Source organism: Ictidomys tridecemlineatus, chromosome 10 (assembly GCF_052094955.1).
Source record: "Ictidomys tridecemlineatus isolate mIctTri1 chromosome 10, mIctTri1.hap1, whole genome shotgun sequence".
Taxonomy (NCBI): Eukaryota; Metazoa; Chordata; class Mammalia; order Rodentia; family Sciuridae; genus Ictidomys; species Ictidomys tridecemlineatus.
The window spans coordinates 131228078-131242614 of NC_135486.1; the positions used below are offsets into that span (position 1 = coordinate 131228078).

The 14537-nt window shown below is 53.5% G+C and overlaps 1 protein-coding gene across 1 annotated transcript; it reads left to right on the forward strand.

Annotated features, from left to right (window-relative positions):
* Nucleotides 1-86: 86 nt before the first annotated feature.
* Umod (uromodulin) lies at nt 87-14475 on the forward strand. The gene is given in 12 exon segments (XM_040277562.2): nt 87-245; nt 1524-1657; nt 2781-3557; nt 3646-3753; nt 5021-5229; nt 6098-6246; nt 8451-8562; nt 8564-8700; nt 11509-11671; nt 12186-12267; nt 13026-13067; nt 14173-14475. Coding segments are annotated over 11 exon segments (1935 nt in total). The 5' UTR covers nt 87-245; nt 1524-1563; the 3' UTR covers nt 14235-14475.
* The last annotated feature ends 62 nt before the right edge of the window (nt 14476-14537 follow it).

A 14537-nucleotide genomic window follows, 5' to 3' on the forward strand; every position in this document is an offset into this window, starting at 1 on the left:
CAAGGTCAGTCACTTGGTGTCTCCAGTTATTAGGGGACAAACAACCACCTCACAGTTTGGAACAGGCCAACATGTTGCCAAAGGAAAAAAGCAGACTCCCCCCACCCCCAAGGAAACGATCTCAAGGAACTGAACCAGAGACTAATTGGAGGAGAGAGTGCCCACCAGGGGCCATGTGTGTATAAATAGGAGGCACACACTGGGCACACACTTGTGTCTGGACCAGCCCTTCCCTTCTGCTTCAGGTAAGGCACCCTGTGGCTGTCTTCTCCTGGCCCAGCATCTCCCCATTTCATTTTCTGCTGGCTTCCATTCTATTTGAGGGAGGTGGGTGAGAAAGTCAAGTGTTTGGACCCTGGGGGGGGGGTCAGAGTTATTATTTTTCATGCATTTGTTGAGTATTAGCTAAGCACCTACTATGTCCCAGGCACTGGGGATATGGTAATGAGCAAACATGAAATTCCTTTTAATTAAGCAATATGTCAGCAAGCAGTGCACGGTAAGGATAAGAATAGTTTGACAAAACTTGGATTCATTTTGTGTGTGTGTGTGTGTGTGTGTGTGTGTGTGTGTGTGTTTGCACGCACACATAGGAGCAACTGCCCTGAATCAGGACATAACATCTTTTCCTTAAGGCATACTTTAGTCACAAGGGTCTAGAAAAATGGCTCTAGAATGCGAGTTCTTTGAGGAAAGGGACTTCTCATAACTGAGCTTGGCACAACTTAGACCATTCAATTTCTGGAAGCAGTGATCCACATTTCAAAGATGAGAAAATCCAGCCTTAGCAAACTGATGTACCTTGCCCAAGGTCACACTGGTAGTGACTGCCAGTACAAGGACTTGAAACACTGTTGCAGGCTCAGTAAGAATTGGGATCTAGCATCCACCTAGGATTATTCACTACTGGGTGACCACTCTAGAAGCATGGTGCTGTGTTGTGAAGGTTGATCATCTCTTATCAACCTTTTCTATCTCAGGACATTTCCCTACCATACTTGAGTTGCAATGGAGACATGGACTTATCATGTTCCTTGTTCTCCTTGGCACCTAGCTCCCTGTTGGTACATAGTAGCTACTCAATAAATGTTTGCTGAATGGCTCTGAGTCAGGTCAATGTTTCCAGGCAGGGCATCACGCGCTGGCTGTTAAGATCCAGAGCTGCCTCTGGTCAGGTGGGTGGTGAGTCCACCCCTTCTTGCCACTTGGTGCTCCAAGTGAGAGATTCAGTTCTTCAAAATGTGCAATGCGCTGAGACTTGGGAACCAAGGGTGGGTTGTGGGTGGGAGTGAGGGTGCCCCAGCAGAGAGGAAACCCCACCAAACTAGGGGCTGTCACATGGCACATATTTGTAGTCCACATAAATGGCTCATCCGGGAGTCGCACAAGGTACAACCAAGGCTTTCCTCCCAAGTACAGAGAGGGGAGTCAGGTCCTGCATTTGTCCCACCATCTGTGATCACAAGACTTCAGGCATCAGGGCAGAAACCCCCAGGGGCCAACTCATCTTTGCCCTCGGGCAGCTGTTCCCAGGACCAGAAGCAGCCGGGAAGAGCAGAAAGGATGGGCCGCCTGTTCTCTCTGACCTGGTGGCTGATGGTCACAGTGGCAACCGCTTGGTTCATCAGAGCTGTAGCCACCGACTCCTCCGAAGCAAGTAAGTGGTGCGTGTGCGCGCATGTGCGCATGCGTGAGTAGTGCTGCAATGCGCCCTTTGAGGAAGCGCTCCTTCTCCCTCCCTTCTCTTGCCTGGGATTTCCATAGTCTTTATTCTAGGTCCATTTCTTAGACTGTGATGTGCACGGGACTCCCCTGGAAAATCTGCTAAAATGCAATTGGGTGCCATAGGTCTGCAGCGGGGCCTGGCACTCTGAATATCTACCAAACTCCCGGGTGATGCTGACACTGTGGTCCTCGGAGCTCACACTGAGAAGCAAGGGGCTAGAGCATTGCGAGGACTTTCCAACACTTGACTAGAGTCAGGAGCACACTCCACCAAACGGGGGATTTGCAGACACCCGGGCGACCCCCAAACACCTCCCCTTTCAACCCTCAGAGGTCGTTCCCTGGGTTGCGCACCGCCCTCCCCCCACTTTCAGCCTCTCTTTGGAGCACAGCAAATACGATTGTTGGGCCATAGTTAAGAGCCCACGCTCTGGCCCTGCCATCTGCGCGCATGTCATGGCTCTGCTGTTCCCAACTGAGCAAGTGACTTAATCTTTCTGAACTTCAGTTCCCTCATCTTTAAGATAAAGATAAATAAAAGCAGATCCCAAGGAGCTGCTGGGAAGGATTCATGAAGACAATGAATGAAAAGTGTATATCCTGTTACTTGGCATGTAGTAAATGCTCACTAAACAACAGCTTTTTTTTTAACTATTATTTTTGTGGTGGAGGAACAAAGTACAACAGCCCTGCCAGGTGGACTTGGGGAGGTCTTCAGAGAGCAGGCAACACTGAGCAGTGTCTTGATAAAAGCTCATCCAGCAGGAAAGGAGCCTTGGACAGAAGGCACAAAATGGGCAAAATCCACCAAGGGGCAGCAGGTTCTAGAAAAGTATGGGGGATCCTGTGCTTTTTCCTTTGGATGTGGGGCGATGTGTCAGGAAGACACAACTTGAAGGCGGATGCTTAAGGTAGACAATGAGCTTAACATCGCCAGGGGAGGTGACAGGTCTGTTTTGGAGCGAACATCGGTTCCCTTGGGCGCAGGGTGGGGATCTTTGGTTGACCATTAGCCCAGCTGCTCGCGCTCTGAGGCTGGTCTTTTCTGGATACAGGGAGGTGCTCTGAATGTCACAGCAATGCCACCTGCACGGAGAACGGGGTCGTCACGACGTGCTCCTGCCAGGAGGGCTTCACCGGTGACGGCCTCGTGTGCGCGGACCTCGACGAATGCACCATCCCTGGGTCGCACAACTGCTCCACCAACAGCAGCTGCGTGAACACGTTGGGCTCCTACGCGTGCGTCTGCGCAGATGGCTTCCGCCTGTCGCCAGGGCAGGGCTGCGTGGACGTGGACGAGTGTGCCGAGCCGGAGCTCAGCCGCTGCCACGCCCTGGCCACCTGTGTCAACGTGGAGGGTAGCTACGTGTGCATGTGCCCCGAGGGCTACGGGGGCGACGGATGGCACTGCGAGTGCTCCCCGGGCTCCTGCGGCCCAGGGCTGGACTGCGTGCCCGAGGGGGACCAGCTGGTGTGCGCCGATCCGTGCCAGGCGCACCGCATCCTGGACGAATATTGGCGCAGCACCGAGTACGGGGCTGGGTACACCTGCGACACGGACCTGAGCGGCTGGTACCGCTTTGTGGGCCCGGGTGGCATGCGCCTGGCCGAGACCTGCGTGCCGATCCTGCGCTGCAACACGGCTGCGCCCATGTGGCTCAACGGCACGCACCCGTCCAGCGACGAGGGCATCGTGAACCGCACAGCCTGTGCGCACTGGAGCGGTCACTGCTGCCTGTGGGACACGCCCATCCAGGTGAAGGCCTGTGCCGGTGGCTACTACGTCTACAACCTGACGGCGGCCCCCGAGTGCCACCTGGCCTACTGCACAGGTGAGCTGCGCCCCTCCTCGCCGGCTCCTAGACAGGGGAATGGGGTGTGTCTTTGTTGACCCGCTGTCTGTCCCCTGTGGTCCTGCAGATCCCAGCTCCGTGGAGGGCACCTGCGAGGAGTGCAGTGGGGACGAGGACTGCATATCGGATAACGGCAGGTGGCGCTGCCAGTGCAGACAGGACTTCAACATCACTGGTAAGGACAGCGGAACCGAGGTGGTTTGTTGAGAAAGTATCAGAGACTGGGGGAGGGGCACTCTCCCTGGTGTGTGTGTGGGGGAGCTGTGGATATAACCCAGGGGACACATATCTAATCTGAAAAGGAGAGTTCCCCTAACACTGTTTAAAACTGGCTCCCTGTGCTATTTTACTTGGTCCCAAAGCTCCCAGGGATTAAGGGACCTCACACTCATCCTTCTTTCTGCAGTGGACAACAAGTTGCTGCCATCATGTAGCCAGAGGCCACTCAAGCCACCTGTGGCATTGCAGTTCAGGCCCCGCTATCTAAATTGACCAGCTTGGGATCCTGGGCAGGGCACTGGCTGACTCGGAGCCTCAGTTTCTTCATATGACAATTATTGGAGATGGCTAGTGTCTTCCAGGCTTGTCATGATTTCTGTCACAACCCAGTGCCAATTTTCCAATTCTGCTTTCTCCAAGTACCACCTATGCTGTGAATTTTCTTATTATTTTATATATTTTTATTTGTTCTTATTGGACATGGTAGTGATCCGTGGCAGTGGAATGTATTTTGACATATTATAAACTCTGGAACCAACCTAGGTGCCCTTCAACGGATGAATTTCACTATTAAACCCCTGTTTCTTCAAATGGCCTGCATCTCGTCTCCAAATTCATTTGGGATGTTGGTGGTCACCTCCGTGTTGGCCGCTTAGTAATGCCTACTTGAGAAAGTTACCTGTCAAAACAAATCAACAGAAAAGAGAGTTATTGCAATGATCGAAGTAATTTTCTAAAAACACTGAAAAATTAAGATGTACTTTAGTCGGTGAAAATTCTAGCTGGCTGTCACTGCTGAGCCTAAGGCCTGCTCCCTGCTTAAGGGGAAAAGTCACAAGTACATAGTAATAAAGAATTAGCAGTAAGTGAGGACTGTCCCCTTCAGGTAGAGAGACTGGAAAGAAACTGCAGTTGACTTTTACTTTTCTTTTTAAAAATTGGATTCAATACTATTTAATGCTGGACCACCAAAGACCTCCCCCAAACCATCCCATATTTTGTGTACAACCCATCCTTCGGGGAACGTGGGCTGCATGGTTGGCCCTTGGACCCCTGCAGGGGTACTCAGATGCAGTCTGTGTCCCCATCTGTCCAAGAGATGCTCCAAGGTGGAGCATCCCCAGCTGGTCCCCAGTCCAGCCACCTCAGCCTGACCCTTGGGGACTGCTGGGCACCTGAACTACAGACACAAGCCCCAAACCCTGTCCTTCCTGACTTTGCAGACATCTCCTACCTGGAGCGCAAGCTGGAATGTGGGGCCAATGACATCAAGGTGTCCCTGGGCAAGTGCCAGCTGAAGAGCCTGGGCTTCGACAAGGTCTTCATGTACCTGCGGGACAGCCGCTGCTCCGGCTTCAGGGAGAAGGGCGAGCGGGACTGGATGTCTGTGGTGACCCCCGCCCAGGATGGCCCCTGTGGGACGGTGTTGACGGTAGGCCCCGGGTCCCCCTGGGGCAGGGTCGGACACTGCCTGGTCTCGCCCCAGGTCTACCACTTAGCAGGTGTGTGAGCATGGGCAAGTGATGTGGCCTGTGACTAAATCAGAGCTCACCAGATTGTTGAGAGGACTCAGTGAGTCACCATCAATGCGTCTGAAGTGGCTGGCACTTAGTAAGCGCTGAATAAATGTTACTTACCTTCAAATACAGAGGAGATCCAGGTGATCATTGCCCATTTTACAGATGGGAAAATTAGGGTCGGTGGCAGTGATTACTCCCGGCCAGTAGGGGTCAGCCTTGGGATCCGAAGCCAGGTCTGCTGGTTTCTAGTGGCCCTGGGAGGCAGGGTACTTGGAGACCCAGGACCTTGCCCACAGAGGCCTCATTCCTTGGGACACAGAGGTAAAAAGGTTTGAGCAAGAAGCATTTACTTCTTTCTGCCTCTCTAATCCCCTGAAAGCAAAAGAAAAGAAGAAAGTAAATAATTGTCATTTGCCAAGGTCTCGAGGTGAAATTCCATTGTGACGACTTGCTAGGAAGCATGGGCTACTGGAGAGAGGCCGGCTTCCTAGCTCCCCCGGGCTGCGTGCTTCCGTCACTCGGAACCTCTGTCTCCTCTTTCACCAAGCAGGGCTGCGGCAGCTCTGCCTCCTAGGCTCATCAGGGGACTAATTCAGTAACATGGAAGAGCACGTAGCTCAGGGTCTGGCATGTGACATGTGCTCACGGATGCTCACTGCTGTCCTAACTCTTAATCACAGAGACTGGGAAGGCCGCTGGCAGGTGGCCGGAGACAACCTGTTTCAGCATCAAAGTCTAAGATTCTCTTGGTTCTCTCCCGCTCCCCACCCTCCCACACAGAGGAACGAAACCCATGCCACCTACAGCAACACCCTCTACCTGGCCAATGAGATCATCATCCGCGACGTCAACATCAAAATCAACTTCGCCTGCTCCTACCCGCTGGACATGCTCGTCAGCCTGAAGACCTCCCTGCAGCCCATGGTCAGGTGCGGCGGGCAGGGCCTCCAGTGACGCCTGGACGGCCCCACCCACAACCCCTTCCTCACCCAACTCTTCTGCCCTGGCAGCTGCCACCCCCAAGGAGCTGGGTTTGGGGACAGGGAGTCAGGGTTGCTTAGTGGAAGGGCCCCAGCGAGGAACCCTGGAGCCCAGATCCAAATCCGGCCTCTGGTGTATTTTGACCAGTGTGCTCTGGGGAGTCCACAGCCCGGGTCCCCCTGGGGCAGGTCTGGGTGTCAGCCCCCTGGGGAAGAAGAAGAAGGACCCGGTATGTCATCCAGCCCCTCTGGATGTCGGCCAGGGATTGGACAGCACTTGTACTACTTTTCTTAGGAGGACGGCAATGTCCTGCAGACGTGAATCAAATAGCAGAGTCTCTGGCCTTTTAGAAAGGAGGGAGGAAGAGGGGGTCTCGGTGGGACTTTGGGCAAATCATATCCCAAATTTTGACCTCAGTTTCCCTTCTTTATAAATTGAAGATGTCTGACTACAGAGCATTTACGAATTAGGCTCTTTGGAGGTGCCTTGGTGGGGTGGGGGTTGCTTAAAGAGGTGAACCAGAGAATCCCCCCACAGGATGGGCACCACATGAGGTTTTACTCCTTTTTATTTTTTTGGTACCAGGGATTGAACTCAGGGGCACTAGACCATTGAGCCCCATCCTCAGCCTTATTTTGTATTTTATTTAGAGACAGGGTCTCACTGAGTTGCTTAGGGCCTCTTGCTTTTGCTGAGGCTGGCTTTGAACTCGAGACCCTCCTGCCTCAGCCTCCCGAGCTGCTGGGATGACAGGCTAGTGCCACTATTCCTGGCTAATTTTACTAATTTTTTTTTTAAAAAAAGAGAAAAATCCTGTTGCTAAATAAAATGGAAAAATCTTCAAATAGGATGAATCACAGGCCAAGGATGCCAACATTGGGAACATGGAAGGCCATATTCATAATTAGAGCTTACTATATGTTAGGTCTGTACACAGACCATCTCATTAAAATCTTATAGTAGCCCTAAGGAATGTAGATATTTCCCCTCCCCTCCCCCTCTTCCCCCTCTTCCCCCTCCCTCCTCCTCCCCCTCCTCCTCCCCTTCCTCCCCCTCTTCCCCCTCCTCCTCCTCTCCTCCTCCTCCTCCCTCTCCTCCTCCCCTTCTTCCCCCTCCTCTTCCCCCTCCTCCTCCTCCTCTTTTCTACTGATGTGGACAAGTTTGAGTCATTTACCCAAAGTTGTAAAGTCTAGTAGGTGGCAGAGCTGGGATTCAAACAGCAGGTGGAGCGCCCCTGCCCGACGGTGACCAGCACTTTGAAGCTTTCCCGGGGTGACCTGTTCTCTGGGCCAGCCAGACTCAGGGAAGGGTTCTGGGCTCAGTTGAGGGTGTGTGGCTGACTTGGAGGAAGAAGATGGCTCACAGCAGGCCATTGACAGGAGCACCACGTGGACAAGGAGTGTCCTGCAGCAACCTGGTCCCGTCCTAGGCCTGGGAGGTGCCAGGGCGACACCTCTTGTGATCAGACCTTGTTTGGGTTTGAGCTAGAAATCTCACCTGTGATGGAGCTCCAACTTCCTGGGTATTGTCATACTTTAATTCATGTGACAGTGTCCTTTGAAGGATCACTCAGTGAAGTTCACATTAGCATGACTGTCTTCAATGAGGTCACAAAATAAACCCTTTATAAAACCCCGTCTTCTGACATAGGTTAGCACTTCACCAGGAGCTGAGACCCGGGTCTGCGGGACCCTGTGAGCTCACGTCTCACCTGCTGTTCCAGACCAAAGAAGGAAGCCAGGTGGTTTCCTCCAGAAGTTGCTCGATGCATCGATACATTTTATATGTTTGAATTCGTTATCTCGAAAGGTCCCAGGGGTTGTAGCACAGTTCACCGAGAGAGGGACCGGGTATGTCACTCGAGATACGGTCTACAGATGTGCAGAGTCACACCACTCGGGAACTTGGTAGACGTGCAGAACCTTGAGCTCCATCCTGAACCCACCCAATCAGAACCTGCATTGTAACCAGACCCCAAGGTGACCCCTGCTTGCTTGTCGCACTTTGCAAAGTCATGGTGAGTGGCTTGCGGTCCAGCTGCTGGACAAAGATGCAGAGAACTGTCAGGGACTTTCCAGGCACGCTGAGCAGGCAGGGCCGCCCTCTGTGGCCGCCCCTGCTGGGTCCCCTGACCAGCCGCTCTTGCCCGCAGCGCCCTGAACATCAGCGTGGGTGGCACGGGCGAGTTCACCGTGCGCATGGCGCTCTTCCAGAGCTCGGCCTACAGGCAGCCCTACCAGGGCCCCTCCGTGGCTCTGTCCATCCACCGAGGCTTTCCTGTACGTGGGCACCATGCTGGATGGAGGGGACGTGTCCCGGTTTGCCCTGCTGATGACCAACTGCTATGCCACTCCCAGCGGCAATGCCACAGACCCCCTGAAATACTTCATCATCCAGGACAGGTAGGCAAGGGCTCCCAGGTGGGGGCCGCCCGCGTGGGTGGGGCTCGGGGAGGTCTGTGGGCCTGGATGGGTGAAAAGTGCATCTTTATTATATTCATTGTCCTCGAGCTAAAATGTGGCATTCCATCGGGAATGTAGACCAGGAAAAGAAAAAAGGAAAGAAGAGTTACCTAGAAGAGACTGATGATCTAATTATATGATCTAATTCCACACGACCGTAGAATGCACTCAGATACCGCATAATAGATGGAGTATAAAGTCTCCTTCTTCTGGTTGTATAATGTAGACTCATATATGTCCATAGGGTGATAATGGACAATTCCTTCTGGGGTATCCTTCCTACCCCGACACCCTCTCTCCTCCCTTCACTCCCCTCTACCTAAAGTACCTCTATTCTTCCCTAGCTCCCCCCCACACACACTTTGTTGTGAATTAGCATCCACTGATCAGAGAAAACAGTTTTTTGGTTTGGGGGGATTGGTTTATTTTGCTTAGTATGATAGTCTCCATCTCTATCCATTTACAGGCAAATGCCATAATTTCATTCTTCCTCAAGGCTCAGTAATATCCCATGGTGTATTTATATCACAATTTCTTTATCCATTCATCTGTTGAAGGACACCAAGGTTGGCTCCATAGTTTAGCGATTGTGAATTGAGCTGCTACAGACATTGGCGTGGCTGCGTCGCGGTAGTGTGCTGATTTTTAAGTCCTTTGGATAGTAGGAGGATGATAACTGGGTCAAATGGTGGTTCCATTCCAAGTTTTCTGAGGAATCTCCATTCTGCTTTCCAGAGTGGTTGCACCAATTTGCAGTCCTACTCATCAATACTTTTTAGTTACTGTAGTACTAGAATTTCCACTGGACCTTACCATTTAATGCATTATCAAATATATGTGAGCAAAAAAATATTTAGATATAATATCTATGCAAATGTGTAAAGTATATATCGAAGGTTCTCATATTTTAAGAAATGTGCTACCATTTAGTTTCTTATATAATCTTTAAAATATTTTACTGCATGCTTTTTAAAACATTACATTTGAGGCGGGTTGCGTGAGCTTCCCCACAGCACCAAAGGGTTCCTTTCCTGATGGAAAGGCAGGACCAGAGCCACGGGCAGCCTGGCACCTGGCCCGGAGCCAGGAGGAGTAGGCGCTGTTAGCCAAGGACCAGTTGAAACGGGAAGACACAGGTGTGCTGCCTTTCACTCAAGAGGCTTTAGAAAACTGTGACCCTGTCCACGAGCAAGAGCGTTTCACTCACAAATAGAACAGATACCCTGGAGGCTCCCTGTGTGCCAGGCTCTCATTCTGCAGAGAGTAAAAGAGACTAAACGCTCTGCTCTTGCAGATCAACAAGTAAATGAAAGTGAAATCTATAGTATGTTAGTGGAGAAAGGCTGTGGAAAATGAAGGGTGTTTGCCATTTGGGTGCAGGGGTCCTGGGGCTTAAACTCAGGGGCACTTGACCACTGAGCCACATCCCCAGCCCCATTTTGCATTTTATCTAGAGTCAGAGTCTCGCTGAGTTGTTCAGGGCCTCGTTTTTGCTGAGGCTGGCTTTGAACTCGCGATCCTCCTGCCTCAGCCTCCCTAGCCACCGGGATGACAGTTGTGCACCACCGCGCCCCGGCCATGTTTGCCATTTTAATAGCACAGTCAGGGAAAGCATCCTAAGGGGTCATGTCTGACCTATTCTGGCTTCAAAGGGGAGAGTCTCAGTCAGGTGCTAATCAGACGTTCTCTGTTACTAGGAATATCCCTTTGCAATAAAAAAGAGCGCCTAACTCTGCTTTAGCTCTCTGTGCGATGAACAGTGTCTAATCAAAGTGTCTAGCGCTCTCTTGTTGACCGTGTCATTTGTTTGATCCTGTTCTATTAGTGGCGGAAGGTGATTGACAGTTGTGGTCCTGATCTAAAGATTCTAGGGAATGAATGTATTTCATCAAAATATGTAAGTGGATTAAAAGTCGGACACACCGAGGGTTGCTGGAGAGGACACTTGGGTGCCTGGCTTGGGGGGGTGTCCTTGGGCGGTCACTGGCCATGGGGGACACCTGTCTCTGGTTTTTGGGAGATAGGGCTGCTTTCATTCTGCCAAGAGCAGTTTGTGGGTTTAAGGTCAGATCTGACTTCTGGGGCACACAGGGCAGAGACTGCCGTCCCCACAAGTCCCTTTCTCAGTTCTCGAAGTCACTTCGTCCTGTCTTCTAAATCAAACTTTGAGAAGAACGCGGGGAAATAGCAGAGGGTCACCCAGTTTGCCTGCCCCAGTTTGTCCACACCTCCCGGCGGGTGAGAGTCTCTGTGTGTGCCATTTGGGGGTTGTAAGTGCGTTTTGGTGTCCTTGTGTACACCTACGGACAGGTGCACACACTTCAGCTTGGTCAGTGACCCTCGGCACCTCTGACGTTTGCATCGTTGCGACAGACGCACAATAGATCGCACGGAGCAGCTGACGAGCCTTGAAGGGCATTTTCCAAATCATAAAGCGCTGTCTTTTAGATCACATTCAGATCAAATATAGATGACACCTACAGAGGGCCACATCCTGTTTGAAGCACTTGGAAAAATAAACTAATTTAATCCTCACAACGATCGTTCCACCTGGGCTGCAATTATTATCCCCTGCTGTACACAGATGGGGACTTGGAAGCTCAGAGACGTGAAGTCCGTTTCCCAAGGCTGCACAGCTGACAGGTGGTGGTGGTGGTGCCCTCTGGGAACCCAGGAAGTCTGGGCTCCAGGGTCATTGCTTAACCAAACCCCTCGTATGACACGACCCTCCCCTTCGCCCCCCGTCAGGTGTCCACACACCGCGGACCCCACCATCCAGGTGGTGGAGAACGGAGAGTCCCCGCAGGGCCGGTTCGCCGTCCAGATGTTCCGGTTCGCTGGCAACTACGACCTGGTCTACCTGCACTGTGAAGTGTACCTGTGTGACACCGCCAACGAGAAGTGCAAGCCCGTGAGTCACCCCGGCCCCCAGCCAGCCAGCCAGCCAGCGCCCCTGTCCCATGACCCAAGGCATCTGGCCAGAGGTCCCAGAGAAAGCCAACATGACTGGCTGCTTCCCTGTTTAGCACCAGGTCAGCAGGGACAGGGTGACGGGGTGGCCAAGGCCAAGCAGGAAACCCAAGATGCTGGGAAATCGCTGCTTTCAGTGACCTGCACCCGGCCGGGGGATGACTCACCTCACCTGCAGGCCCAAAGCCCTGGGCACCTTACCTGCTGTAAGGTTCCAGTGGGCACAGACGGTGTAAGGGACGTGTCACCAGCCCCGTTTGCTAAGGGGGACAGGGGGACCAGAGAACTTAGGTGACTTGCCCGAGACCCTGACAGACGTGAGACTCACACCTGCCTCTGCCTCCTCAGCCCCCGCCCAGGCAGGAGGGTGCCCCGGGATCCTACAGCCCCCTCCGATGCCGGGGTCCCCACAGCCCCCCTCACGGAAGGCTCCCTCTGTCACCCCGTCCCTGTAGAGCTGTTCCAGGGCCCGATTCCGCAGTGGGGGCTTCGTAGACTCCTCCCGCGTCCTGAACCTGGGTCCCATCACTCGGAAAGGTGAGACGGCCCCTCCCTCCTCGGGGCTCCTGGCTGGGACTTTCTCTGGGAGGGGACAGGTGACAGAGTCCGGCTCCTGAGGGTCTTCTGGGAACAGAGGGACCAGGAGCAGTTCCATTCGTTCATTCGTTCATTGCACAACTGTGTCTTTGGTACCCACCGTGCGCCAGCCCCCGGGCTAGTGCTTGGGGTCTGTGATGGGCAGAAGCACCAACCCTGCGGACAGGGAGCCTTGTTCCCGTAACCCTGCATAGACGTGTCCGCCTGCAACTGTCCTCTCTGCAGCGAAGAAAATGCAAAAGGAGCCCCAAGCCCCAGGGACAAGGGAACCCGTCTAGTGGACTGGGGAGAAATAAGGCTAAGATTAGGAAAGGGAAGTGGCATCCACTAAGAGGGGCAGGGAAGGAGGGAGGAAGTCCAGGAAGTGGGTACAGCATGAGCAAAGGGCCTGTGGCAGGAGGGAGCCCAGCCTCCTGCAGCCTCTGAGAGAGGCCTGGGCAAGCTGGGAACCATGGGGAAGGAGCTGATGTCGGGGAGCCAGGCCACGCGAGGCCTCTTAGCTCACGCTAAGATGTTAGGCCTTTCTCCTGAAAGCACGGGAGAGCCCAGAGCAGGGCGGGGACGTGATGAGGCCTGGGTTTCAGAAACATGGCTCTGGCTGCCAGGAGCAGAGCAGATTGAAGGGGCTGGTTTCCGGCCAGACCTGCGGCCTCGTGCCTTCTCTGTTCACGGCTCTGCCCTCTGTTTCCCCCACAAAGGTGTCCAGGCCACAGTCTCCAGGGCTGCTTCCAGGAGCCTGGGTAAGTTGAGTCCTTCCTGCCCAGAGACCTGCTGCAGAACGTCCTCTGGGGCTTCTGCCTGGGCCCAGGGGAGCCGCAGAGCCTGGCCGACCCGGCTGAGCCCGGAAGAGGACGGTCCCTACGGACACGCCCGGACCTGGGGCCTGACACGGGCACCTCACTCCTGCTGCCTCACGACAGTGCCCGGGGACCCAGGCGCGCTCGGCCACTGGTCGCAGTGTGGCTGCACACACCCCTGAGGTTACGCACACACCCACATTTGCACACTCAGAAGCACAGGCACCTTCAGTTGCATGCTCATACGTTTGCACATTCACACGTACACCTGTTACCCACTCCACACACACACACACCTGCACCCGTATGCATGCGCCAGACTTGCCCCCGGGCACTTCCTCTTGGGTTCACCTCTAACACCTTTTACGGGATTCACCTGACAGGTGACAAATATTTGTTGAGATCTATTCTGTGCCAAAAACCATGATTAGTGCTGCGGTGAGCACACCCCGCCCCCCCCCCCCCCCACACACACACAAACTCGTTTTTCAGCTTTCTGACCACAAAGAAGAGGGTCTCAAGGCCTTGATTTTCGAGGTTCCTGAATTGTCTGCAAATCTGGATGGAGACTCTATGCACCCATTGCCTTTCTTGGCTCCTGGCACCAGGATCCACGGGGGTTGCCACACCAGCCTGTTTAACCTGAGCTCTAGTCCAACCCAATATTAGTGAACTTGGAGTTGGGGGGGGGAAGGGTGTTCTAGAGAGACCTGCCCTCTGTAAATAGCCTCCAGGGTCTCTAAGGATGGTTGAGCAGGTTGGGCACTGCGTAAGAGTGCCCTGTGGAGTGGGTACCAAGCCTGCAGCCGGAGGATGGCCTGCCTTTTTCAAGTCAGCCCACCTGGGAAGACCCATCTTCCTATTTTTCTACCCCAAATGGGTGCCTTTTTTTTCTCACTAGTCTTCTGAGCAGATAGGAGAAAACTCCCCGTTTCTGACCGCTCCTCGGCGTCCTTTTCTCACTGGTCAGTCTATCGGAGGCCTGGGGTGTGGATTTGTACAGATCCCAACAGTTCTAGCGGCGCTTCTGTAATTGCTCTTGTTTCAGAGCTCCTGAAGGTCTGGCTGCCTCCGCTGGTCTCCATGGCCTTGACCCTGACATTTCATTGACGGACGGAGGGGCTCCGTGGCTCCCAGCCCACTTCCTGCCGGCCGGGAGGGGCGGCGCAGGTTGGCGCTCCAGCCCTGGAAAAGGGAGCCCACGCTGGTGTGACCTGCTCGCGCTTTCTGCCCTTGACTCCTGGCCTGGGTCTGTGCATGCTGCTTGCGCTCTAAATGGGGCCTGTGACGTGTCTGTACTCGAGGCCCCTGTTTCCTTCAAGAGAGTGGCCAATAATCCTTCTGAAAGATCTGCCTTTGAGGTCGTTCATTCACTCATCAAGTGTTTGCTGAGCACCTACTACACGCGGGTGC